The sequence below is a fragment of the Salvelinus namaycush genome, chromosome 12 (assembly GCF_016432855.1).
Source record: "Salvelinus namaycush isolate Seneca chromosome 12, SaNama_1.0, whole genome shotgun sequence".
Classification (NCBI taxonomy): Eukaryota; Metazoa; Chordata; class Actinopteri; order Salmoniformes; family Salmonidae; genus Salvelinus; species Salvelinus namaycush.
The window spans coordinates 6787941-6813718 of NC_052318.1; the positions used below are offsets into that span (position 1 = coordinate 6787941).

Sequence of the window (25778 nt, forward strand, 5' to 3'; positions counted from 1 at the left end):
TGTATGTTCCATGTTTATCTTGCCCTGGACAATTTTTTCCCAACATAGTAACAATGTCAAAGCACAGTACATAACATATAGCATTATGGCAGATATAATCAAAGATGGTATTCATACTGTACAGTATAATATTTGTAAACCCTAATGACTTGAGTTTCATGCTTGCACCAAGCAAGTAACCTAGAGCCTTTGGAAATATATAAGTGTCATTATTGAATTATTTATATTACTTCCCTATTATAAAAATGTCTGGATAACTGTATTATAGCATCTGAAGTGTGTGCAATGCTCTGCATTGTGTGCAGTAGTATACTGTAATTTAGGTGCAATGTTTTGGGTCAATCTTAAAGCTTCAGTGCGATTGGTCAGTGAAGGACCACGTGACTAGGTAGTCACGCGCTTTCCAAGGAACCCGTCAGGAAGAAGAAAAACAAAACAAACGCAAGAGAAAGGCAGCGTGGACTCCATTGAAATTGCTTTGTTATTGCTCAGATAGGAATAAACACGAAGCGAAACACGACACAAAACGTTCATATGGGGTTTCTAAAGGTGAGCTGAACGTTTTTAAAACCATTTGCCAAACTTTGTGGATAATGTTTCTTCGTTGTATGCTTGTTACATCTTGTCTTGGTTAGCTGGTTATATCGTGCGGCTGTGAGAGGGGCGGGACGGAGGCCATACTGGAGCTAGTTGGTAGGGAACAAGATTGAGCTATTTTCGCGTTAAATCCTGCTGAACTAAAACGGATTACTTATTTGACAAACCATTTTTTGTTGTATCAGGATAACTGTAGATATGTGCATGCACAATGTAGCTCCTTTCAATAGCTTGAATATTTGTTTACGAAATTATTTTTATTTGCAAGATTGACATTTTGTGATTTATTTTTTGGGGGATCATGCGGGTGTTGAAACAAGGTGCTGTGAATCAGGCATTACCCCATTAATGCTTTTTGGGTCAAGTAAAATCAACATCCTCTTAGGGTACACGCCCCCCACCCCCACCATGCTGCTACAGAGCTCGAGAAAAAGATCTAGAACATTCTAGGTAAATTGAGCAAAGAATAAAGACAGCATTTGACCGAGTTTGTTGACAAATTGTCATTTCGGGGATTGAAGGGCGTCAACTAGTCGGGACGGTTGTCGATGCTTACTTTTGTTCAGTGTCACCGAGATATCCACGTCGTGTGTTTATAATATTGACTAACTAGATATGCGTGTTCCCTCAGTAATTTATGATAAGATGATTACATAGACCTCAGTAAAAATGATCTCCTATGCGAATTCTGCCTGTCAAGGGGTCATTTTGCATGTATTTAGTCAGCTATTTAGGCCATAAAAACAATCCTTTTAAATTGCTTGTTGTTTTCAGTCTCAACCTACAATGAAATCTCCTGCTATTGACAGCAAAGCCGACCATTCGTGCATATCTGGAGGCGGGCTATAACTGCGCTTTGACCAATAGGGCTGTTGGATTACGTGGGTGTTGGCCCAGGATAGTAGTACGTTAGTTTGACGTTGTACTTGTTTGTGTTGGGATCCATGTTGAGGCAGCCTAAAACTATTCATTCAGTCGATTAGTGATTGTATTTTTGTTGTTGTTGATTGCTCACTACAATCCTGTACTCGAATATATACATTTGGCCATATGTCTCTTCCGAAAGTCAGATATTGCAGAGGTATTATGCTGAGTAGTTAATGTTAGATCGTCCATCGTCATCGCGTGTAACGCTAGACATCTAGTCCTATATCTATACTGAATAAAAATATACACGCAACATGCAACAATTTCAAATATTTTACTAAGTTACTGTTCATATAAGGAAATCAGTCAATTTAAATAAATGAGGCACTATTCTATGGATTTCACATGACTGGGCAGGGGTGCAGCTATGGGTGGGCCTTGGAGGGCATAGGCCCACTCACTCAGGAGTTTTTTCCCCCCCATAACAGGGCTTTATTTCCGATAGAAATACTGCTCAGTACATACACCCCATGCAGAAGAAGAAGCCGGATGTTGAGGTCCTGGGCTGTCGTGGTTACACGTGGTCTGCGGTTGTGAGGCCGGTTGGACATACTGCCAAATTCTCTATAATGACAATGGAGGCAGCTTATGGTAGAGAAATGAATATTAAATTCTCCAGCAACCGCTCTGGTGGACATTCCTCAGCCAGCATGGCAATTGCAGGCTCCCTCAAAACTTGAGACATCTGTGGCATTGTGTTGTGTGACAACTGCACATTTTAGAGTGGCCTTTTATTGTCCCCAGCACAAGGTGCCCCTGTGTAATGATCATGCTGTTTCATTTGCTTCTTTATATGCCACACCTGTCAGGTGGATGGATTATCTTGGAAAAGGAGAAATGCTTAAATTTGTGTGTATGGAACATTTCTGTGATCTTATTTCAACTCATGAAACATGGGACCAACACTTTATATGTTGCGTTTATATTTTTGTTCAGCGTAGTTTATAGGTGGTAGATCTGAAGACTTTTAGCCCATTTCTGCTGTAATTCTTTCCCACATGATCGATTTGCCCCTGTAAACTTAGGGGTGACCAGTGTTGCAAATTTGATGTGGAGTGCGCTGCATGCTGAGAATACCACACACATTCTTGTCTTGACTCTTTGCTCAACATGTCCTCAAAGCAAGGTTGTCATTACCAGCTGTGGTGGTTAGACCAGGAGGATATCCTTCAGAGTACATGAAAGAAAGATGTCTGCCTCAGTGTATTGGCTAACTTTGTGATAATAATAACATGGTAATAACTGAGATAATAAAACAGACCTAAACATCCTTGTTACAGAAATTCAACAATAATCCTGAAACAGTCCATTTTGTATATTGGTAGTACAGTATCTCAAATGTTGCAGGCCTTGCAGACAAAATCAATGCAATTTAAAACATCTAGGCTATGTAGATGTACACTGAACATTTAATGGTATGTCTCTCAGGCGTAGTCGGTTAATTATTATAAGGTTGCTGGTGCTGCATTTAAATCCTGGTTTTGTTTTGGTATTGGCCCTAGACCTATAAATATGCTTGCATGATATTGATAGAAGTTGCCCGGTAGTATTAAGTTTGCGTGACTCATCTTGCCATGTTTATAGCCTACTTTTCTATTGTAGTTGTAGAGAACATAACTATTTCTCTGTGTAATTAATTAGCGAATAGAGATGACAACAAATAATTCCTGCTACCACTACCAAATTGGCCTATCACACTTGAGATGATTATCTCTCTGTTATTATATTATAAAGCCAACACACGTGGCAAGGATTCAGTTCAGCACGGAAGCGGAGCTTTCTCTGTAGGATGCTACCTTCAATATTAGCAGAATACTATGAAACTTGGATATGCTGGTGATAGATTTTTTGGTGTGCTGCAAAAGGGGCACAGGAGAGGTCCCTTCCTGTGTTTCTAAAATATACCTATGCTGGCCTTTACACCAATGTTTTTTTTGTGAAGCATATCAGTTGGTGACGGGGTAGCAATTGATAAAGTAGAGTATCACAATATTATCTTTGACGATATTTATATACAATACCAGTCAAAAGTTTGGGCACCTACTCATTCCAGGGTTTTATTTTATTTTTACTATTTTCTACATTGTAGAATCATAGTGAAGATAATCAAAACTATGAAATAACACATATGGAATCATGTAGTAACCAATAGAGTGTTAAACAAATCAAAATATGTTTTAGATTCCTCAAGTCTAAAACATTGCTACACCCTTTGCCTTGATGACAGCTTTGCACAAGCTTGGCATTCTCTCAACCAGCTTCACCTGGAATGCTTTTCTAACCGCCTTGAAGGAGTTCCCACATATGCTGAGCATTTGTTGGCTGCTTTTCCTTCACTCTGCGGTCCAACTCATCCCAAACATCTCAATTGGGTTGAAGTCGGGGTGATTGTGGAGGCCAGGTCATCTGATACAGCACTCCATCACTCTCCTCCTTGGTCAAATAGCCCTTACACAGCCTGGATGTGTGTTGGGTCATTGCCCTGTTGAAAAACAAACGATAGTCCCACTTAGCGCAAACCAGATGGAATGGGGTATCACTGTAGAATGCTGTGGTAGCCATGCTTTAAGTAGGCCTTGAATAAAAAAAAAAAAATCACTGACAGTGTCACCAGCAAAGCACCCCCACACCACCTCCTCCATGCTTCACGGTGGGAACCACACATGCGGAGATCATCCATTCACCTACTATGCGTCTCACAAAGACATGGCGGTTGGAACCAAAAATTGCAAATTTGGACTCATCAGACAGACCAAAGGACAGACTAATATCCATTGCTCGTGTTTCTTGGCACAAGCAAAGTCTCTTCTTATTATTATTGGTGTCCTTTTGGTAGAGGTTTCTTTGCAGCAATTTGACCAAGAAGGCCTGATTTTCTATTATTGTGTGCATGGAACTGTACTCATTGTTGTCAGGGATCAGAGAATTTGGGTTAAATGCAGAAGACACATTTCAGTTGAATGTATTCAGTTGTACAACTGACTAGGTATCCCCCTTTCCATGGTTGTAAAGAGTATGTTATAAAAAAGATGTAGGTCCATTATTTTCTACATACTTTATATCTGGTTTAAGTTAACACAGAGCCCTCCCCCCACCCCTTTTAAATGGTCAATTTGCTGGTAGGCTGGTTTAGCCTCAATGTTTTCTGTGTGCTTGTGAGTGAGACCCTCCCACCCTGAAGCTGGTTCAGGAGTATGACTGTCCCTTGTATCTGTTGTTCTTTCCCCACACAATCAGATTGTGAAGTGGGCTCATGTTTCCTAAGGCCTGTGGCTTAATGCCTATGGCTTAATGCCTTTCCAATTGTGTTGAGACCTTTTGAAGCCAGCTAATGCATAGTGAAGTTTAATGTCCGTCAGGAGCAGCTTGTGACATCCATTGTGACCAATGATATATACAAAAACTAGATTGCTGATGCTATGTATTGGCCAATGAGAGGCTTTGAAGCCACCGGTCGGCCATATTGGTAATCCTCAGCTGCAGTCCTCCATAGGAATGAATGGAATTGCACAGTATTTCAATGAAATATTTCAAGGACAAATTTACATGTATTTATGTTTTTTGGGGGGTTTGAGTGGGGACAGTAACATTAATATTTAAAAAAAATTCAACTTTAAGGAAAATGGCTTTGCTATATTTTTGATTTGCATGTATAGCTCACATAACACAATTTTAAAAAGGATGCTTTAAGGTGTCTGTGATAGAATAAACATGGAAAAAAACAATGTAGACTTTAATAAATGCATTTCTATAGCTTCCAAAATGTTTTTTACAGCGGTGGGGGAGTAGTAAAATGGATCAGCGGTGGGGGAGTAGTAAAATGGATCAGCGATGGGGGAGTAGTAAAATGGATCAGCGGTGGCTTCAGAACAGTGCTCCCTGTCTGTCATCTAGTGTATATATAAATAATTGATTGTGACCCATATGTCAGTGCCCATGGTAAAATGACTTAACCTGTCTGCATAGCATACTGAAGAGCCCATTATGCTTTAGTCGTGATCTCCTATTTCAAAATCTTGCGCCAACAAGGCTAAGACATGTAGCCTGCCCTAATCTAGATGGACTACAGTGCTGTCAATACTGGGTGTGGGGCATTATTTCGGCCTTCCTTTCATCTCCATATTCTGCCGTCAACAGAAACTTATCATCAGAGAAATCTGACTAGGAAGTGAGTGGTCAATCGTAAGCGTAGGAGAGAGGCCTACTCTGTAGCGTGCATTTTAGAAACTGTTGCAGTAAGGCATCACGCAGTGTGTTTTTAATGTCCAGGGGGATGTTTCTGTGTAGAGAGGACAAAGATATTAAAATGGCAGAGTGCAGTAGCCAGGCTGGCAGGCAGTTTCACATGGCATCAGCACATTGCAGCAAGGGCTTCCCCACAGTGCCTCCCAAAACACAATCGCCCTCATCTGAGTGGCTCTAACAGGTGGGTGTATTTTCAGGACCAGTACTGCACTCACAGCACATTACTTTTCCTTTGCATGGCATTTTAAAACTCAACACATCTCGCTTTTAAGGTGAGCTATGTGTAACCAGTAACATACTGACTAGGTATACGTAACCAATAACATACTGACTAGGTATGCGTAACTTGTTTCAGCCAGGGCTACTGCTCTGTTTTGCAGGCTATGCTGCCGTGTCTGTGTGTCTCCGTGTGATGCTGTGGCAGGCAGAGAGAAGAGGAGGTGGTGTTTTTCTGTTGGTGTTTTTCCTCTGCGGGCAAAAGCTGCTGTGTGAAAAGCAGACAGGGGTGATAAGAAGCTCATTTGACTGAGTTGGCAAACCAGGTGGAGAATGTCATCCGCCACTAGAGGAGCTGGGTTGTTTTGCTCTGTGTCACAGCTGGCCACCACAGTGCCCTCCCTCCCCAGCATATTTCTCATGATTTGTTATGCAAACGGGGTCCAGCGACTCTGCTCCCTCTCTTTGTGACTCTTCGTTGGCAGCGGGGAATGGTAGCTAGCTAGAGTCGATTTAAAAATAGCCTAGACACAGTGTTTATTCAATGCTCATTCTGTCTCGCATCAAACTAATCTGCTGCCTGCAGGGAGGGCTCCCAGTGTATTTTCTGGATCTGAAATGCTGCAACCGGACAATGTCGGCAACTTTGCTCGGCTTCGACTATGTCTCTTTTACAAACATGGAAGCCCCCCCCCCCCCCCCCCCCCCCCCCCCCCAGTTTTGCACTGAGTGTAACCAACACAGTCATGAGTTAAGATATATCACACTAGAGTTGATAGAAGTAGGCTATGTGTTCTGATTTAAATGAACAGCCGGTCTTGACAGTCGCTCTTAGAAGCCGTGTTTGACGATCTGCACAGAATCTCAGCTTGCAGGCTAAGTGACAGTATTATGTGTTTGAGGCGTATAAGATCGTAGGCGGGGAAGTGGGAAAATGTGCAAACATATGTAATATTTTACTAATTGAACCCTTCCATTCCCCCTGTGTTCTCATCTCTCTCCAGACACCAGGCATCAGACGAGAACTAGACTTCCATGAGTTCACAGAGTTTTCCACAATAAAGAAGACTCTTTTTGTTACTTAACTCATAGATTTTTCTACTGTCGGTTGACATCATCCGAAGACGACTGGGACACGAGTTCGGAGGAAAAATTCCCAATAAGGAACAGAGATTGGTGCTCGGCGATGCCTCAGGTAATGGAAGGGAAGTTCTTTAGAAGTGGTCCAGCTTTAGGCAGTTGTTTTTCCATAGTCTTGCAATTTACCAACTTCTGAAGTGAAAACAACTAGGTTGCTGGACAGTTAATGGACAGTCTGTAGCCTAAAACTGACAGACCTCAGTCTAGTTGCCCTGCAATTACACTGTGGATGATATAGCCACAGATGGAACAATGAGCCGGTTAGTTAGAAAAGTCTTTGATACAGCTGTCAGTGGACAGACAGCTTATGGCGATTTCCCACGTCCATGGGAACATTCCCCTTTTTATCCATGCTGACCCAACCCCACAAATGTTGTTTGTTCACTGTTACTCTCCATGCTTAACTAAATGTTATAGGGGCAATCTGCGGTTGGTGCATACATTAATTAAAATAAATACATTTAAAAAATAATAATTTTAAGTTAATTTTATATATACCCATTGATTCTTACAGAATGTAACTTATAATTGCCTCATGACCTTAGTTTAAAACAGATTGCCTCTTTAAACTACAACTATACTGAACAAAAATATAAATGCAACATGGAACAATTTCAAAGATTTAACTGAGTTACAGTTCATTTAAGGAAATCAGTCAATTGAAATAAATAAATTAGGCCCTAATCTATGGATTTCACATGACAGGGTCGCAGCCATGGGAGGGCATAGGGTCGCAGCCAGGCCCAGCCAATCAGAATTAGTTTGTCCCCACAAAAGGGCTTTATTACAGACAGGAATACTCCTCAGCAACCCCACCCTCCCCCCTCAGACGATCCCTTAGGTGAAGAAGCCAGATGTAGAGGTCCTGCCTGTTGTGGTAAACATTCGATTTACATTCAATTCCCTGGCAACAGTCTGCGGTTGTGAGGCCGGTTTGACATACTGCCAAATTCTCTAAAATGACGTTGGAGGCGGCTTTATGGTAGAGAAATGTAACATTAAATTCCCTGGCAACAGCTCTCATGGACATTCCTGCAGTTAGCATGCCAATTGCACGCTCCCTCAACTTGAGACATCTGTGGCATTGTGTTGTGTGACACAACTGCACATTTTAGCGTGGCCTTTTATTGTCCCCAGCACAAGGTTGATATGCCACACTTGTCAGGTGGATGGATTAACTTGGCAAATGAGAAATGCTCACTAACAGGGATGTAAACAAATTTGTGCACAAAATATGAGAGAAATACGCTTTTATTTCAGCTCATGAAACATGGGACCAACACTTTTACATGTTGCATTTTTATTTTTGTTCAGTATAATTATCTCCCTTCACTCTGAAATGGAAAAGCTGTATTTAAACATGTTCTTCAGAGTATTATAACAGGACAACAGGAATTGCAACAGGTTGAATAGTTTGGAATGTTTATTTCCCTTTAGCCCGGCATCAGTGGAATGGATCTTCCCTTTGGGGATTTCTTTCAAAATTATACTTTTGCTGATCAGGCGCTGACCAGCACGGACCTGTTGGCGAGTAACACAGACCCAGACTTCATGTACGAACTGGTAAGTGTTGGCTCATTCATTACAAAACCCACTGATATTGCCAACTACTTTTTCATTGTCAAGTTTAGCAAATTTAGGCATGACATGCCAGCAACAAACGCCGAACCTACACATCCAAGTATAACTGACCAAATTATTAGAGACGAGCGTTGTCATTTTGAATTCCGTAAAGTGAGTGTGGAAGAGGTGAAAAAATGATTGTTGTCTATCAACAATGACAAGCCACCAGGGTCTGACAACTTGGATTGAAAATTACTGAGGATAATAGAGGACGATATTGCCACTCCTATTTGCCATATTTTCAATCTAAGCCTACTAGAAAGTATGTGGCCTCGTGCCTGGAGGGATGCAAAAGTCATTCCGCTACCCAAGAATTCCGCTGCCCCCTTTACTGACTCAAATAGCCGACCAATCAGTCTGTTACCAACCCTTAGTAAACTTTTGGAAAAAATGGTGTTTGACCAGATACAATGCTATTATACAGTAAACAAATTGACAACAGACTTTTAGCACCCTTATAGGGGAGGACATTCAAAAGCACAGCACTTATAGAAATGACTGCTATATTGTGGATAAAGAGTTACCTAACAGAACACAGAGGGATGTTCTTTAATGGAAGCCTCAAACATAATCCAGGTAGAAGTAGGAATTCCCCAGGGCAGCTGTCAAGGCCCCTTACTATTTCCAGTCTTTACTAACGACATGCCACTGGCTTTGAGTAAAGCCAGTGTGTATGTATGCGGAGGATTCAACACTATACACGTCAGCTACTACAGCGACTGAAATTACTGCAACACCTAATAAAGAGATGTAGTTATTTTCAGAATGGGTGACAAGAAATGTTAGTCCTAAATATTTAATTCAAAAGCATTGTATTTGGGACAAATCATTCACTAAACCCTAAACCCCAACAAAATCTTGTAATGAGTAATGTGGAAATTGAGCTAGTTGAGGTGACTAAACTGCTAGGAGTAACCCTGGATTGTAAACTGTCATGGTCAAAACATGTTGATACTACAGTAGCTAAAATAGAGAGAAGTCTGTCCATAATGAAGTTCTGCTCTGCCTTCTTTACAACACTATCAACAAGGCATATCCTACAGGCCCGAGTTTTGTCTCACCTAGACTACTGTTCAGTCGTGTGGTCAGGTGCCACAAAGAGGGACTTAGGAAAATTACAATTGGCTCAGAACAGGGCAACAAGGCTGGCCCTTAATGTACACAGAGAGCTAACATGAATCATATGCATGTCAATCTCTCATGGCTCAAAGTGGAGGAGAGATTGACTTCATCACTACTTGTTTTTGTAAGAAATGTCGATAAGCTGAATGCACGGAGCTGTCTGTTTAAACTACTAGCACAAGACATGCCACCAGAGGTCTCTTCACAATCCCCCAAGTCCAGAACATACTACGGGAGGCGCACAGTACTACATAGAAATCAAATTTGTTGCATACACATATTGAGCTGAAGTTATTGCAGGTGTAGTGAAATGCTTGTACAATACTTGACTACATGGAATTCCACATCAGGTAACTGAAGCAAGCAGTAGAATCAGATTATTATTTTTTTAAACAGATAAAAATACACCTTATGGAACAGCGGGGACTGTGAAGAGAGACACACACGCACGGGTACAGACGCACGCATACTTACACACACCCACTAGCACACGTACATTGTAATATTGTTGTATGGTGGTATTATACATTTTGTATTGTAGTGGTGTAATAATGTTATATGATGTACTGTTTTATTTTTTGTTTTATGTGTTATGTAAGTGCCTTAATGTGTTTGGACCCCAGGAAGAGTAGCTGCTGCCTTGGCAACAGCTAATGGGGATTCATAATAAATACACACAGAGAGGCAGGACAGGTGGTGTAGTAGAGAACACAACATGCTATGACAATACAATAAAAAAAAATGTAACGTTATTTACACAGAATATTGTTGATTGAAGATGGTTGCATACTTACCACACTATTTTCATCTCTGTATTTTCTTTTCCTCCCCAGGACAGAGAAATGACTGCTTGCCTAAGTCCTAGAGTTGATCACTTCACGGTGGGGGACTGCAAGGAGATGGAGTGTGGGGAGCACCTCATGGAGCTGGTGGACAGCGACCCGGCCTACAGCTCGAACTTTGAGCAGTGGGATACGTACTGGGAGGACCTGACCAAGTACACCCGTTTCACCAGCTGTGACATCTGGGGCACCAAGGAGGCAGGCCTGGATGACTTCTCCAGCCCTTACCAAGACGAGGAGGTGATTGCCCGGACCCCCACCTTGGCTCAGCTCAACAGCGAGGACTCACAGCCCCCTGTGTGTGACACACTCTACCACCCTGATCTGCTGATAGGGGGCCAGAAGCAGCACACCTCCCTCCACCCACTCTCCCTGAGCAAGAAGACAGCCGCCCGCCCGGGCCCCTCCTCTTCCTGCTCCAACCTGGTCAAGAACCCCCTGGGCGACTTTGCCAAGGGTTCCCAGAAGGCCACCTGGCCTGTCCCCTCCAGCACAGAGACAATGTCCAAGGCCCAGGGAACCAGCAAGATGGCCACCCTGGGCTACCACTGCAATGACTACGTGCGCAAGGCAAAGGTTCGCATCAGCATGCCCCACCGGCCCCTAGTCGACATGCCCATGGCCTCCCATCAGGTTGAGGCTGAAAACCACTTCACATACAGCAGCAAGCCCCCAGAGCTGGCCACCACATCTGGCTGTGCTGCCCCCGTGGCTGCTCCTGCTACTGCAGCCTCCGCCTCTGCCTCCGCCAGCACCCTGGCCTATGAGAAGACGGTAGAGCTGCCTCGCCGGGAGATGCCACCCGCCTCAGTGGGCACGTCTGGAGCTGTGCCCCCTATGCTACACTACCCTGTAGCTGGGGCTGGGGCCAGTGAGACCCTGGTGACTGCCAGTGGGACTGACCCAGTCTCTGACAAGAAGAAGGAGGAGGAGCACAACTACTCCCTGTTCCTAACCCGAGCCAGGCTGGCTGGGAAAGCCCTCACTGAGGAGGAGGAGGAGGAGGAGGAAGAGGAGGAGGAGGAGGAAGAGGAGGAGGTGGGGGAGGACGAAGAGGATGCTGAGGGGGTGGAGCTGGATGAAGATCTCGATGAAGATCATGATGAGGGTTTTGGCAGTGAGCATGAGCTCTCTGAGAATGATGATGAGGAAGATGAGGAGGACGATGATTATGAGGGGGATAAAGATGATGACATGAGCGACGCCTTCTCCGAGCCAGGTAGCCATATATCAGGTAGACATTCACCTTTTTTGAGACTCACATTGGCCCCGAGGCCAAAGTCCAAGCATGTACCTTTTATAGCAACCATTTTGTTTTTCCATGTGAAGTGAGGTTGGAGTCGCTGAATGTGCTCTCTTCAGACCGGCAGTTTATTACAAATGTCAGCTCCCTGTAATAGTAATGATCACTTAGATGGGAATATCTTTGTAGCTGCAGAGTCCCACAGAAAGGAAATATGTGATTGGTGAACTTATTCCCTGTTGGGAGTTCCTGGCCTGGCCCGGCCCATTGTGGTCCAGTGAGTCAGGATTATAAATGGATCTTGAGAATGGGGTCATGTTTCTGCTTTGGGTGGATGTTAGTGTGACCCTGGCCATGCTCTGAGATGGAACAGTATAATCAAGGGTTTATTTAAGCTGTTTTATATGTGGAAGGCTCTCTGATCGACTGACCCTGTGCCATTTTCTCATCCTCGCTCTCTCTCCATCTTCATCTCTCTACCCTCACCCTTATCTCCCTTGCTAATATTTTCTCTCTGGTCCTTCTTTCTCTCAATTGTGTCTTTCGCTCTCTCCCTCCCTCCCTGTTATGATCAGGATGTGACAATGACGCGGTGGAGGACGTGAAGGGGCTGACGGCAGGGATCTCCAGGAAGAGGGGCAAGCGCCGCTACTTCTGGGAGTACAGCGAGCAGCTCACCCCCTCCAAGCAGGAATGCTTGCTCAAGCCCTCTGAGTGGGACAGGGAGACCCTGCCCAGCAACATGTACCAGAGGAATGGCCCACACCACGGTGAGACACACTTTATCATAAACACACACATCTGGTAAGTGGTGACATGTACAAACACACACCACAAAATATCTATTGCACTACAATCATGTGAAGAAGTATGAATTCCCGCATTTACACATACAGTTGATGGAAGCCACACTCGTCATAGTTCATCGATTACAGTAGATCACATCATACAGTACATTCTACCCTGATAATGTATGTAGGTTATAAATGTAACATTGTTGTTCCATTATTTATAGTGTACATTTTGGTTTTTTTAATGAATCCATTTGAGATACAAATGTGTCTGACTGTCCCTGCTGACTAAGGGACATGTCTCAGTGGTTAACTGGCTCGGTGATGGGCTGTGTGAACAGGGAAGTACACTCTGAAGAAGTCTCGGCGGACAGATGTGGAGGACTTGACCCCTAACCCTCGCAAGCTGCTGCAGATCGGGAACGAGCTGCGTAAGCTCAACAAAGTGATCAGTGATCTGACCCCGGTCAGCGAGCTGCCCCTCACAGCCCGCCCACGCTCCCGCAAGGAGAAGAACAAACTGGCGTCCAGGTACTGGATACTCACCTTGAAACCTTGTTCAACTCTTGCTCTCCAGAACCTTCTCTTTCTGCTTTGTTACAGTTAAATTTGATACACGCTACTACTACTACTACTAGTAGTACTGTCACTACTACTACTACTACTACTAGTACTGTCACTACTACTAGTACTGTCACTACTACTACTACTACTAGTACTGCTATCACTACTACTATTAGTACTGCTATCACTACTAGGGCTATCGCTGCTAGTACTATCACTGCTACTACTAACACTGCTAGTACTAGTTCTATCACTACTACTACTACTACTACTATCACTACTACTACTACTACTACTACTAATGTCACTACTACTACTACTAATGTCACTACTACTATTACAACTACTACTAATGTCACTACTACTGTCACTACTACTGCTACTATTACTACTACTACTAATGTCACTACTACTAATGTCACTACTACTGCTACTATTACTACTAATGTCACTACTACTTCTACTATTACTACTACTAATGTCACTACTACTGCTACTATTGCTACTACTAATGTCACTACTACTACTACTGTCACTACTACTGCTACTATTACTACTAATGTCACTACTACTACTGTCACTACTACTAATGTCACTACTACTGCTACTAATGTCACTACTACTGCTACTACTACTATTACTACTAATGTCACTACTACTGCTACTGTCAATGCTACTACTACTGCTATTACTTCTACTACTATTACTACATAAGGGGTGTTCTTGTTATATGTATACCTTTACACAAGCTGTTTGTGTCTCTGTTCAGGGCCTGTCGGCTGAAGAAGAAAGCTCAGTATGAGGCCAACAAAGTCAAGCTGTGGGGTCTGGGCACAGAATACGGTATGTTGATCAGTTATGTTGAATAATACACTTTTCCCATAGTCGATTTCCCACTTGGTTTCCGTTTTCTACATTGTGCAATTGGTAGACTGTCAATTGTCCTTCTGTATAATTAGTGGTTTAGGGAAGGAAGTTTATTATGTGTTGTGTTTGTAAATAGCTTTATTGCCAATCTCTTTCTCTGAAAATAAATAACAATTACATTGCCCTTGTTTTATTGTTTGTTCCAGATCGGCTTCTGTTTGTCATCAACACCATAAAGGAAGAGATAGTGAACAGAGTGCAGGATATCTGCGACGACAAGGGAACTAGCATGACTGAAACTCTGGACAAACTCATCCAAGAGACCCTTGGTAAGATGATGATGTATTTTTCGTAAGTAGCAACAGAAATAGGACACACGTTCCGCTAGCGGAACCCCCCCACAACATTCCGCTGAAAAGGCAGCGCGGGAAATTCAAAAATAATTTTTAGAAATATGTAACTTTCACACAATAACAAGTCCAATACAGCAAATTAAAGATAAACATCTTGTTAATCTACCCATCGTGTCCGATTTTCAAAAATGCTTTACAGCGAAAAGACAACATATGATAATGTTAGATCACCGCCAAGTCCAAAAAACACAGCCATTTTCCCAGCCAAAGATAGGAGTCACAAAACGCAGAAATAGAGAACATTAATCACTAACCTTTGATGATCTTCATCAGATGACACTCATAGGACATCATGTTACACAATACATGTATGTTGTGTTCGATAATGTGCATATTTATATCAAAAATCTCAGTTTACATTGGCGCCATGTTCAGAAATGCCTCCAAAATATCAGAAAAAATTGCAGAGAGCCACATCAAATAACGGGAAATACTCATCATAAACTTTGAAAGATACATGTTTTACATAGAATTAAAAATACACTTGTTCTTAATGCAACCGCTGTGTCAGATTTTAAAAAAACTTTACGGAAAAAGCACACCATGCAATAATCTGAGACGGCGCTCAGAAATAACATTTCTCCACCATGTTGGAGTCAACAGAAATACGAAATTACATCAAATATTCCCTTACCTTTGATCATCTTCATCAGAATGCACTCCCAGGAATCCTAGTTCCACAATAAAGTGTTGTTTTGTTCGATAATGTCCGGTATTTATGTCCAAGTAGCTACTTTTGCTAGCACGTTTAGTAAACATATCCAAATGCTCGCGCCGGTCCAGGCGAACTCGGACAAACTTCAAAAAGTTATATAACAGGTAGAATAAACTGGTCAAACTAAGTAGATAATCAATCTTCAGGATGTTGTTATCATATATATCCAATAACGTTCCAACCGGAGCATTCCTTCGTGTCTGTAGAAGTTATGGAACGCAAGGCGATATCATGAGGAAAGAGCGTGACCAGGAACTGGCAATTTGCCAGACCACTGACTCATTCCCCTCTCATCCGGCCCCACAACACAGCATAAGCTTCATTCGACGTTCTACAGACTGTTGACATCTAGTGGAAGGCGTAGGAAGTGCAAACAGATCCATATCTTAGAGGGATTTGAACAGGCGATGAGTTGAATATCGACCAGCCTCAGAATTTCCACTTCCTGTTTGGAAGTTTGCCTGCCATATGAGTTCTGTTATACTCACAGACATAATTCAAACAGTTTTATAAACTTCAGAGTTTTTCTATCCAATAGTAATAATAATATGCATATATTAGCATCTGGGACAGAGTAGGAGGCAGTTCAATTTGGGCACGCTATTCATCCAAAGTGAAAATGCTGCCCCCTATCCCTAAAAAGTTAAACAATGGCTGTTTAAATAAACGTGTCCTTTTTTTTTCTTTCTGCAGTGAAGTCACCAGTTGCCGGGCAGACGTCTGACTTTGTTAACCAGATCCTAGAGAACACTGGCAAGGGGGATCCCACTGGAGGACTGGTCGGGCTGCGCGTACCCACGTCTAGAGTGTAGATGGACCATGTAGAGGTTTGGTGATGGCATACTCAAAGCCATCCGCGCCATTCTAGTCCCACACTGTAACGGCTCACCCTCTGCATGACCATTCCATCCAGGAATCGCATCACCATGCCCTGTGGGAAGACATACATACCACGCTCCGTATGTATGTCTTCACACTGTGAGCATGCGCTGAAATGAAACTTAGTATCTATCTCTGCACTAGTAGTCTGTTACTCGCCATTTGTGCACATGGCTAGTGCACGTGGCTAGTGTCTTTAGGGCCGCAGTGTTTGCGAATTCAAAGCCAATATATGAAAAATACCTCCCGAAATGTTTGTTGGAAGAAAAAAAAAATCAAGCAAAACAGAATGATTATCAGTTCTAGCTGTAGCCATTTCCTGTAGCGTTCAAACGACCCGTTTCATGCCTGCGTACCTGGGTGGGAAAGGCAACACAGGATGCCGTTATAATTAGAGTGAGACGACGGGACGGCACGAGATATTTGCTATTGAAACCTAAATAGTAACTTGTCAATCCCATGTCCTTGTCACCTTTTACTGAACTGTGCTTCTCAGATGAAAGAAAAAACTTAAAACAGCCACTGGGTATTCCATAGTGTCTACTGTTGTAAAGGTATAGGGAACGCTTCATACCTGTTGTCTGCTTTCCCATTCTAGCACCGTGGCATTCACATAGGAGGAGATGATGTTACCCAATACTCTCAACCTGCCAACCACATTATAAGGCAACAAAAACACACACACACCTGAATTACTACTAACATTAAGAAAGTCTACTTTGACAGAATGACGCTAAAAATAAGTAGAAGTTGGGGGAGATACACAGGAATGCAGTGAAAGGTTGTTTTGCGATTTGGCCTGATTTTTCAATTCCATTGTCCTGTGTTTTTGCAGTTGAGAAGATATTTCAAATAGACTTGAGCAGAAGGCCACTATATTCCCATCCTTTGCATGGGAAAATTCTTAGTCATCTGACTATAAGCTAGATGATGTGATCATAACAAACCATTTCCTCTATATACCCTTTGGTTGAAGCGTCTTCAAATGAAAACGCCATTGGCTTCTTGCAAAGTAGGGATGAGAGGGCTAATAGTTTGAAGTTCCTTAGTTTGGTGTGTTCATATTTGTATTTAATAACAGTACTGTTCATTGTGCCTTGTATTTAAAGTGAGATGATTACACAAGTGGTTGAAGGATAGTGGACCATTTTACACTGAGGGAGAGCAGAACATGGTGCAGGGAAGGTCAAGAGGTTTGTTATGTATTTCTGCTCTTTCAAGCTATTCTGAATGTACATATGAACATGGAACATGTAGATATATGCCACAGAGTCTGTGCATTGTATTATAAGATGGCTCTGACAAAAATGTACTTTGGTTATCGGTACTTGGACTTTGGGGCAGGGGAATGGGAATGGGAGGGTTAAAAAGGATATTCGTATAGAATTTAAAAAAAATATTTGCACACTATATTTTGATTGCTTTTTGTACCAAAGACACATGCAACGAAAACGGCGACTAGCCAGATAAAGTAAGGTTTTGCACAGCTTACCTGACACCGTATTGAATGTAGGAAATGTGGTAGGGTCAGGGATTTTCATTGAACTGTGAAATTTGCTTGGGTCCAATTACGTACTGAAAGAAGCATTCATTAACTTTTTCTAAACGTCTCTTGTCAGTTGGCTTCTCAAGTAGATTAGTTGCTTTAAAAACATTTGATAGATTCCAGACGTTACATGTAATACTTCCACTTCTATTGTGCTTTGGCACGAAGTAGAAAAGAGATGGAGAACAATTGCATAATACAATTTTATTTTGACTGTTTGTCAAAACGTCACAAATAACCAAAAGGTATATCACTTCTATAATTTATGTAGGTGAGACGAATACACATACATATATGTCATATTAAGTGTTGCCTATTTATAGTAATGTCCATTCATGCATACACATATCTATCTATTGTGAATTGCCACTTTTTTTTTCAAATTGATACGTTAATAAGCATGACACATTTCTAAGGCCTATCCTCACATTCAGAGAAACTTTGAAAAAAAAAAAAATGGAATGAAAAAACAAACATTTTTGTACTATTTGCCTTTTTCTGTTGGTGCGCATGTATGTCATTTGAGAGATGTTCAGAGAAATACATTTCTGGATGGTGACTGCATGAGATAGGGTGGGGTTTCTGGATGGAGACTCTGCATGAGATAGGGTGGGGTTTCTGGATGGAGACTCTGCATGAGATAGGGTGGGGTTTCTGGATGGAGACTGCATGAGATAGGGTGGGGTTTCTGGATGGAGACTCTGCATGAGATAGGGTGGGGTTTCTGGATGGTGACTCTGCATGAGATAGGGTATGGTTTCTGGATGGTGACTGGGAGGGGTTCCTCCTGTTTTTTGTGATCTTTGTGAAGAGGCTCTAGTTTTTTAGGGGTTGTTCTGAAAGTAAGGGATTGAATATCATGGATATCATTCTGGTTTCTTTGTGCCCTCCGCCTCAGTTCTTGACACAAGCTCCTCTGTTGCGCTGAGTCATGGGGAAGATTGATAGAAAATGAATGGATGATAAGTCTCAATTGAATACTTGCAATTGTAGTCTTAACCTGTATTACAATCTCAGGCCAGAGGAAATGAGACGAGCAGCTTATGGAGAGGTCTAGCGTCTCTGCTGTAACTTGTCAATGTTGTCCATTTGAAACACTAGGTTTGCTCATTTCAAGAGAACAAGGAGACTTGAGGCTGAATTCAATTAAACCGGCACAGCTGAAAATCCTCACTGCGGAAAAGTAACACTGTCCTTATTCTGAGAAAGGGCCTGTTTTAATTGAAAATGTTTTCTTTTATCTAGTAAACATTTTCTTATTTCAGTACTGAAGATATCTGAACATGCCTTTTGTTTGCTGTAGAAAAACAGTGTTATTGTTCTGCAAAGCAGGTTTCCGCACTGCATGCCATACTCCAACTATTTTTGATTGAATTAAAAAGGGGAAAAATACACTTTCTCTGAAACTAGAATGATATGTTTGATAAGATATCTTATTCTACTTACTTTGTTAGTGTAGTAAATATTCTCTATATACCGTCCATGGTTTGTTTTTGTAGTGTTTCATTTTGTAAATGGATTTATCTTCTAAATATTATATTTGTATAGTATATTCTATATTACATGTATGAAAAAGAAAGCACTTTGTTCAAAAAAAAAACAAAAAAAAAAAGTATGAAGAAAAGCATTTTTCCTTCCATTTGCTGCTAAGCCGACCTTGTTTGAATGCTGCAGTGAGTACTTGACTTCTGTATCCTGACCAGAACAGTGTGTTGGGGAGGTCTTAAGAGGGCAATCAACCTTTGATTACAATGCCCCTATGTTCTGAATGACTCTACCGTCATGAATTCATTTGCCTTCAGTAGAGATTTCCTATGGAAAAACAAATTCTGCTTTGGGTTTTTCTTCAGGTTGATGTACAGTGTAGACACATTTATTCTGGGCGTTTGCCAGAGAGTTATATTGTTATAATTTTAAAAGTAATTTGTACTTGTAACTTGTACTTAATGGGGAGGGGGAGACTGAGGTACTCACAACAGCCCACATTCTTTTGTGAGTACCTCAGAAGGAAAACTATATCACTGTACTGTATGGCAAGTAATTTGCAGTGGAGATTTAATCCGGGATACTTTTTGCCTTCTCAAACACCCATCCATTCACTTAAGATGGCCAATAGTGGGTTCAATTGCAAAGCGGTGTTGCTATGGCAACCGATCTCGGCCAATATTGTACTGTCTACAATCAAGACCTTCAACCTGGTGATATGCTCAAATCAACGATGGCCTCTCCATTGGGATCACTGATGGCAAGTGAGGTTGAGCTAGGGGAATTAATGTTGTGTAAGAAGCTAGTGGAACATAGTGTTGTGAGGCTGATTCCAGCATCGGGTGTGTGTGTCCACGCAGGTTTTCACATTTAACATGATGGGCGCAAGCTGTGCAACTTTACATTCTAACCAGGAGACTCTGTGGCATTTTAACAGTCAAGGAAGTGGTTGACATTCAAAGCCAGTAACTATTCCTTCTGCTCTATTGACATCAAACATATAAACAGATAATAGATTGTGTAATTATGTGCTAGTCTCGTCTGATAATTGAATCCATAATGGTCTCTTCTGCAGCGAATCAGGGTAACTACCATTCTTCTAATAGAATAGTAAATCAAAGGAAAATATATTTATGTATTCCAGTTAACGTTGCGATTTTTTTATTTCTGCAGTTCAATAACTCTGTGTGCGTTAATAGAGATTCAATGTAAAACAAAATGGTGCGATGCTCTCTACAGGATAAGAATAGACAAAGGCCAATGGATTTGTAAGTATAAATATTTTACCTAGATTAGTTTTTCTTTATACTCTAACAAATTTAAACGTACAAACTTTTTTTTTAATTATTATTCAAAAGGGAAATAAATGATATTTCTAGTTTTGATCCAACCTCTGTTTTACTGTGCTGCTGCTCATGTATGGGTTGGTTATTCATGGATTATATTGTATTAAAAAGATGATAGTTCATTATACATTACATATGTCTATGCTTAACAGATCTTTTTTTTAACTTTTTAACAAATTATTAACGCTTTGATCACATTTGAGTTAACCTTATGCTATAGTCTTAGACCTTGTGGATAGATGTCTAATGGTAGCATTACCAAACCGCTGGATCACAATGAGACCGATCTCGATTTATTCCAATTCTCCCAAATGGCTACAGTAGACTCTAGAGGAGGCGGCAAGCGTATTTGTCCTCTTTCTTTCAATTCCTGATATGATTTTGGCTTGCTTTGTTATGTAGTTGTTTGTAGTGTATGTGATGACAATGTTCTTAAATTGTGCACTATGCATGTCTTACTTGTTTTTGGGTAAGACAGTGTGTTGCTTTAGTTTTCAGCTGTCTCGTGTCTGAGCAGAGCATTTTCATTGACTTTATACAAAGACTCTTACCCTGTCTCCATAACCCTATGGAGGTGTTCCTAGTGGTGATAGGCAGGTGGGGAATGAGTGGAGCTATTTCCTCTGACAATGGAGGAGCCACGCATGTGTAACGGAGAAAGACCTGTCTAATAACTGCTAGATGAGTATGTTCCTTTCCATCTTATCTAACCAGTTGAATGCTTTGTTTTTTGCTTTAAACTGTCATTCAAAGGACCTGCATTCTGCCATTTATTTATTTATATGTGTGTATGTATATATATATATATACCTTTTCCCCTACACCCATAGTATCTATAGAAATTGAGAACTTAAAGTATTAACACTTGTATAGCTGATTTGTCATGGGCTGTATATTGCGTATATCACTGCTTCAATGCTTAAAGGGGCGGGCACTCAGCAGTTGCTACCTTTTATAAATTAATGATACGTATCCTTTGTTTCTTAAAGAATATATCTTATAAAAATGCCTCATGAGGTAAGTTCAACTGTCGTAACCCATCGGAAGCCAAAATATACGCATTTTTGTTACTCCAATGTTTGTAAACAAACACTGTTTTTAGCCTAAAAACATGGTTAAAACTATATTTTTTATATAATGGATGGTCAGTCCTTGCATCCATAGCTCTTTGAATTTGAGAGTGCTTACTAGTGCTCAGCGATTAACCTACGTTTTGGTATTTTTTTGTTATTAAACAACTAATTGTTATTAAACAACTAATTGACCGACGTCAGTTAAATTACTTGAATTCCATTTAGTTTGTTTTATTTGGTGGGTGGCCCAACTCGTTGTTTTTCTTGAGATAAATCAAATCATTCACGAGAGAAATCATGTCAGGAATTATGTGGGACACTTGGCTGAAGGGAGTTGTAGTTTTCATTAAGCAAACATTCAACCTAGTTCAGCGCAATAATTTGGTAATTAACTACAATGACCATAATCCATTACGCCTGTTTTTTCCATCTTGGACCGAGATGGATACAATTTACACCTGCTATGTTAGGTTAGATACACACAGGCTACATGAGAGAGGAATGTACACAACACGACTACGAGAGAGATAGACAGTTCGTGAAAGTATGCCTTATCTACTTTGAAAAACAAGTACAGTTATTTCATCAGACAGCTCTGCAGCACGCTTAGGCAAGCTAGCCTAGCTAAAAAAGGATGACTAGACAGTACAGTATGGGAAGCACAGCGAATGTTGTCTTGCTGCTACTGCCTGAGCAGAGAATAGGACTTTAAACAATGAAAAATAATGAAGTCATCAAATAAAAACGAAGTAATATACACATCTGAAATGTTTTATTTCATCGTCATTTTCTTTTGATGTCATACCTAATGTGGACCTGATGGAGACAATGGAATATTTTCAATTTTTTAGCAATTGAATGTTAACAATTTTTGGCTTTGGAATTTCCATTAAAAAGCTCTAAAATATTGTCATTATTTCATAATGCATTTAATGTTTAAAAAATAATTGAAATCAAAAAACATTTTGTTAATAATCAAACTGAACTGACCTCAAAAATCACTAATCGCGTAGCGCTAGTGTTAACATTTTTCCAACCCCATCCCCCAGTTTTTTTTCCCGAAACAATGGTGGGGAGGACGCTTTGCTATTGTTTCAACTGCTGATTGCCGCTTCAAGCATTGCAGAAGCATTTCAAACCCATTCTTTCGTATTATAACTTGCTCAACTCCCCCCATATTGCTCAACTCCCCCCATACTCAAAGGTTATATGCTCTATGCAGTATAACCGTTTTGATGTATTATATTGTTGGATAATTAAATGCAGAGAATATGCGTAGGGAATGACCATTGTGCATGAAAATCTCACTCATCTGATATGTTTGTTACTGGGTCAAAATGTACTGAGTAATGGGTGTATCTTCACCCTGAGTTCAAGGATTTTGTAAGTGTCAAGGACTATGTCCACGTGGTATTTGAACTTAACAAGCATAGAGAGATTTGGTTTTGGATGTTGAACATATTCAGATCAAACTATTTTCCATTGCTTACCCACTGTTTTTATGAAAACAAAATCGTACAAACAGAAGCATACCCACAACTCACTTGGTTTTACAAAATGTCAAACATAATTTTAATACAATGCCTGCTAAACCAGGTGCCTTAAAAAAAAAAATTGAATCCAAATGTGATCTACACCCTTCAAAGTCTTGATGTTTTGTATGGATACAAGATTTACTATCTTTCTGCCCACTATGCCAAGAATTCTGACATTTACTCTGTCTGGTGTTTTAACAGTGATCTCATGTACAGATGAAAATTGATGCTGCTTTGCCTCAGACAGTTTTCTCATCAGTGGAATGTAGTCTTCCTTCAAAGGATTCAATTCAATATAAGGATATGTTTATACCCCAGATTCCCAGTGTAACATTGGGTGAGAGAGACTATCCAAAGTGTGCTGCAATCATGAATCAGAGGAATTTGAACTTTTTTGTATGGTTGTCCTTATTTCTGTAAACCTTTTTATTTCTTTTGTATTTATGCTCAAAATCAGTAAATTGTTGCACACGTTTGAATTTTTTAAATATTTTTTTTTTGCCTTTTCTACTTAGACCTTACCTACTTGCCATACTATTTATTTTATATTTCATTTGAAATATTTCCTCTAGTTTACCTATAGAAATTATTTTAGATAGTCATGATACTGCAGCGAGCTATATGTTCTTGCTGAATTACATTTATCAGACCCAGAGCATTCACCAATGGTGATTGATTTAGTTGAGTTTTCTATAGAACCGCTAGATCTGCTTTGCAAAAACTGTCAATTTACCAACCTATTGTGTCCCCTCAAAAATGATCAAAATAATTGTGCCTCTGGTCCTCATTTTCTACTGTTCCACAAACGGCTGGGTTTCACTTTACCCGGAGCAGTGTCACATAAAGAAGCAGATGGGCTTTAGCAGCCGTTCTTCAATGAACAAACAAGGTTTGAAACAGCAACTCTTAATGACACATGTTGAGGTTTGCATTGTTCAACATAGATCTATGTTAACCATGGAGTTCCAGGAAACCTCGATGGTAATTACACAGGGGTAGGCGGCGTTTTAAACGGGGCAACGCCTGTATAACGCTTAAAGCGATGGTGATGGGCATCTGCACAAATCCAGGTTCCTTGATTTCGCCAGATTGCTCCAAAGTGCCACCACACAGTTCTTTGTAACTTAAGATTGAAGGGTGCACTAATTGGAGAGTGAGTTTAAAACAAGACAATGCAAACGGCTGATAGGAGGCACCATTCGCCAGCCATGGTGCTGAATCTCAAAGACATACTTGAACTTCCTCAAGAGCTGCCACTCGGCCCCTGTTGCTGTGTTGGAACGCTGCCCGAGGGGTGTTGCAAATCTTGACCAGTTCCCAGTGAACTTTGGACAGTGACTGACTGCTTTTTAAGACCTGCTGTAGCCACTGCAGTGTCGGTGTCAGTAAGGCCTTGTCCTCAGTAATGGTGGTTGATGACCGTGTTTTTAAAAATGTAATTGAAGTGGATTGGCTGGTAGCTTTGATAGGATTTATTATTTTTTTGCTTCAGGAAAAGGCATAGAGATCGGTAAGGGTCACTAGGGCTGCTGGGCAGAGATCTCTCATCTCCACTGAATTGTTTGAATATGTGTTCCTGCATAGTACACATGCAAACCAATTCAATGATTTACCAATTACATTGAGAAAACAGATAACCCTCTTTCAAAGCACCATAATACACATCATATTCACACTGCAATGATTTACATTTTCCTTCCAAACTTGCCAAATTATTTTTGGGGGAAATCCATACAACCCCCAATGAGGACAATTTTTAAAGATCTCACCCATTCTTAAAACTACACAATTCATGCCCTTGATGTAATGCTTCTGATGTCGTATGGTATTTCAATAGATAATGTAGCATGGGAACTTTAAGTAGTTAGTACTGTGTGTGTACTCCCCAAGTGAAAAATATTTGTCACAGTAGGAAGGCTGTATTTCATTGCTAAGTGCTCTGTAATGAATCTCTTGGGTGATACTCATAAACAAATCTGTATCCTGCTGAAACTAACAGTGACTTGATCCTATTAGAAATGTCTATATTTGTAGTTCACATATATGCCTGTTCAAATTCAATAATATCTTGACAGTTGTTTATATTTATGTTGTTTTAAATGTTGTGCTGGGTTTATACTTTTGTCGTTTGATCTCTTGCTCTTATTTTTGTTTCCGTTTTTTTTTTGAGGCACAATTAGTTGGAGAACAGTTATTGGATAATGATCCTTGTAAATGTACAGATGTGATGTAGGTTGGGTTCAGTTATGATTGATTGGAAAAATGTGTCTGCTTGTGTAATTGTGCCTCTCCTTCATTTAGTTTAGTTTTTTTATCATACTTTTTCTCACAGAATTGTATCAGCCAGGAGTTGGTACCACAGTTGTGGCTAGGTGGAGTACAGCTATGGACTGAAGTGACTTTACGTAGCAGGTTAGGAGAATTAATGTAGCAGGTTAAGAGAATTAGGTTAAGGTTAGGAAAAGGGTAAGGGTTAGCAAAAATGCTACAGCTGACCCCGATGCGACTCTTGGTCCGTAGCCGTACTCAATCTAGCCACAACCCAATTTTGCTTGTAACCATGATTCTATTGTCGATTTTAATATCAAAATAAAAACATTTGAAAACCA

General features: G+C 40.8%; 1 protein-coding gene across 4 annotated transcripts; it reads left to right on the top strand.

Annotated features, from left to right (window-relative positions):
• The first annotated feature begins 115 nt into the window (after positions 1–115).
• LOC120056856 (CREB3 regulatory factor-like) lies at positions 116–25778 on the top strand. 4 transcript variants are annotated; one of them, XM_039005100.1, is made up of 9 exons: positions 116–549; positions 6990–7180; positions 8563–8688; positions 10704–11946; positions 12531–12725; positions 13088–13277; positions 14080–14153; positions 14384–14506; positions 15999–25778. In XM_039005100.1, the coding sequence occupies exons 2-9, from the start codon at positions 7172–7174 to the stop codon at positions 16115–16117; spliced, it is 2079 nt and encodes a 692-aa protein (XP_038861028.1). In that variant the 5' UTR covers positions 116–549; positions 6990–7171; the 3' UTR covers positions 16118–25778. The 4 variants fall into 4 exon arrangements, with proteins under 4 accessions (XP_038861028.1, XP_038861030.1, XP_038861031.1 ...); XM_039005102.1 differs by having other exon boundaries at positions 10704–11931; XM_039005103.1 differs by having other exon boundaries at positions 8629–8688.

Coding starts and splice junctions, on each gene's coding strand:
- LOC120056856 (XM_039005100.1), top strand. Junction 8,689..10,703: donor CAGACTTCATGTACGAACTG/GTAAGTGTTGGC, acceptor TTTCCTCCCCAG/GACAGAGAAATGACTGCTTG. Junction 14,154..14,383: donor GGGTCTGGGCACAGAATACG/GTATGTTGATCA, acceptor TGTTTGTTCCAG/ATCGGCTTCTGTTTGTCATC.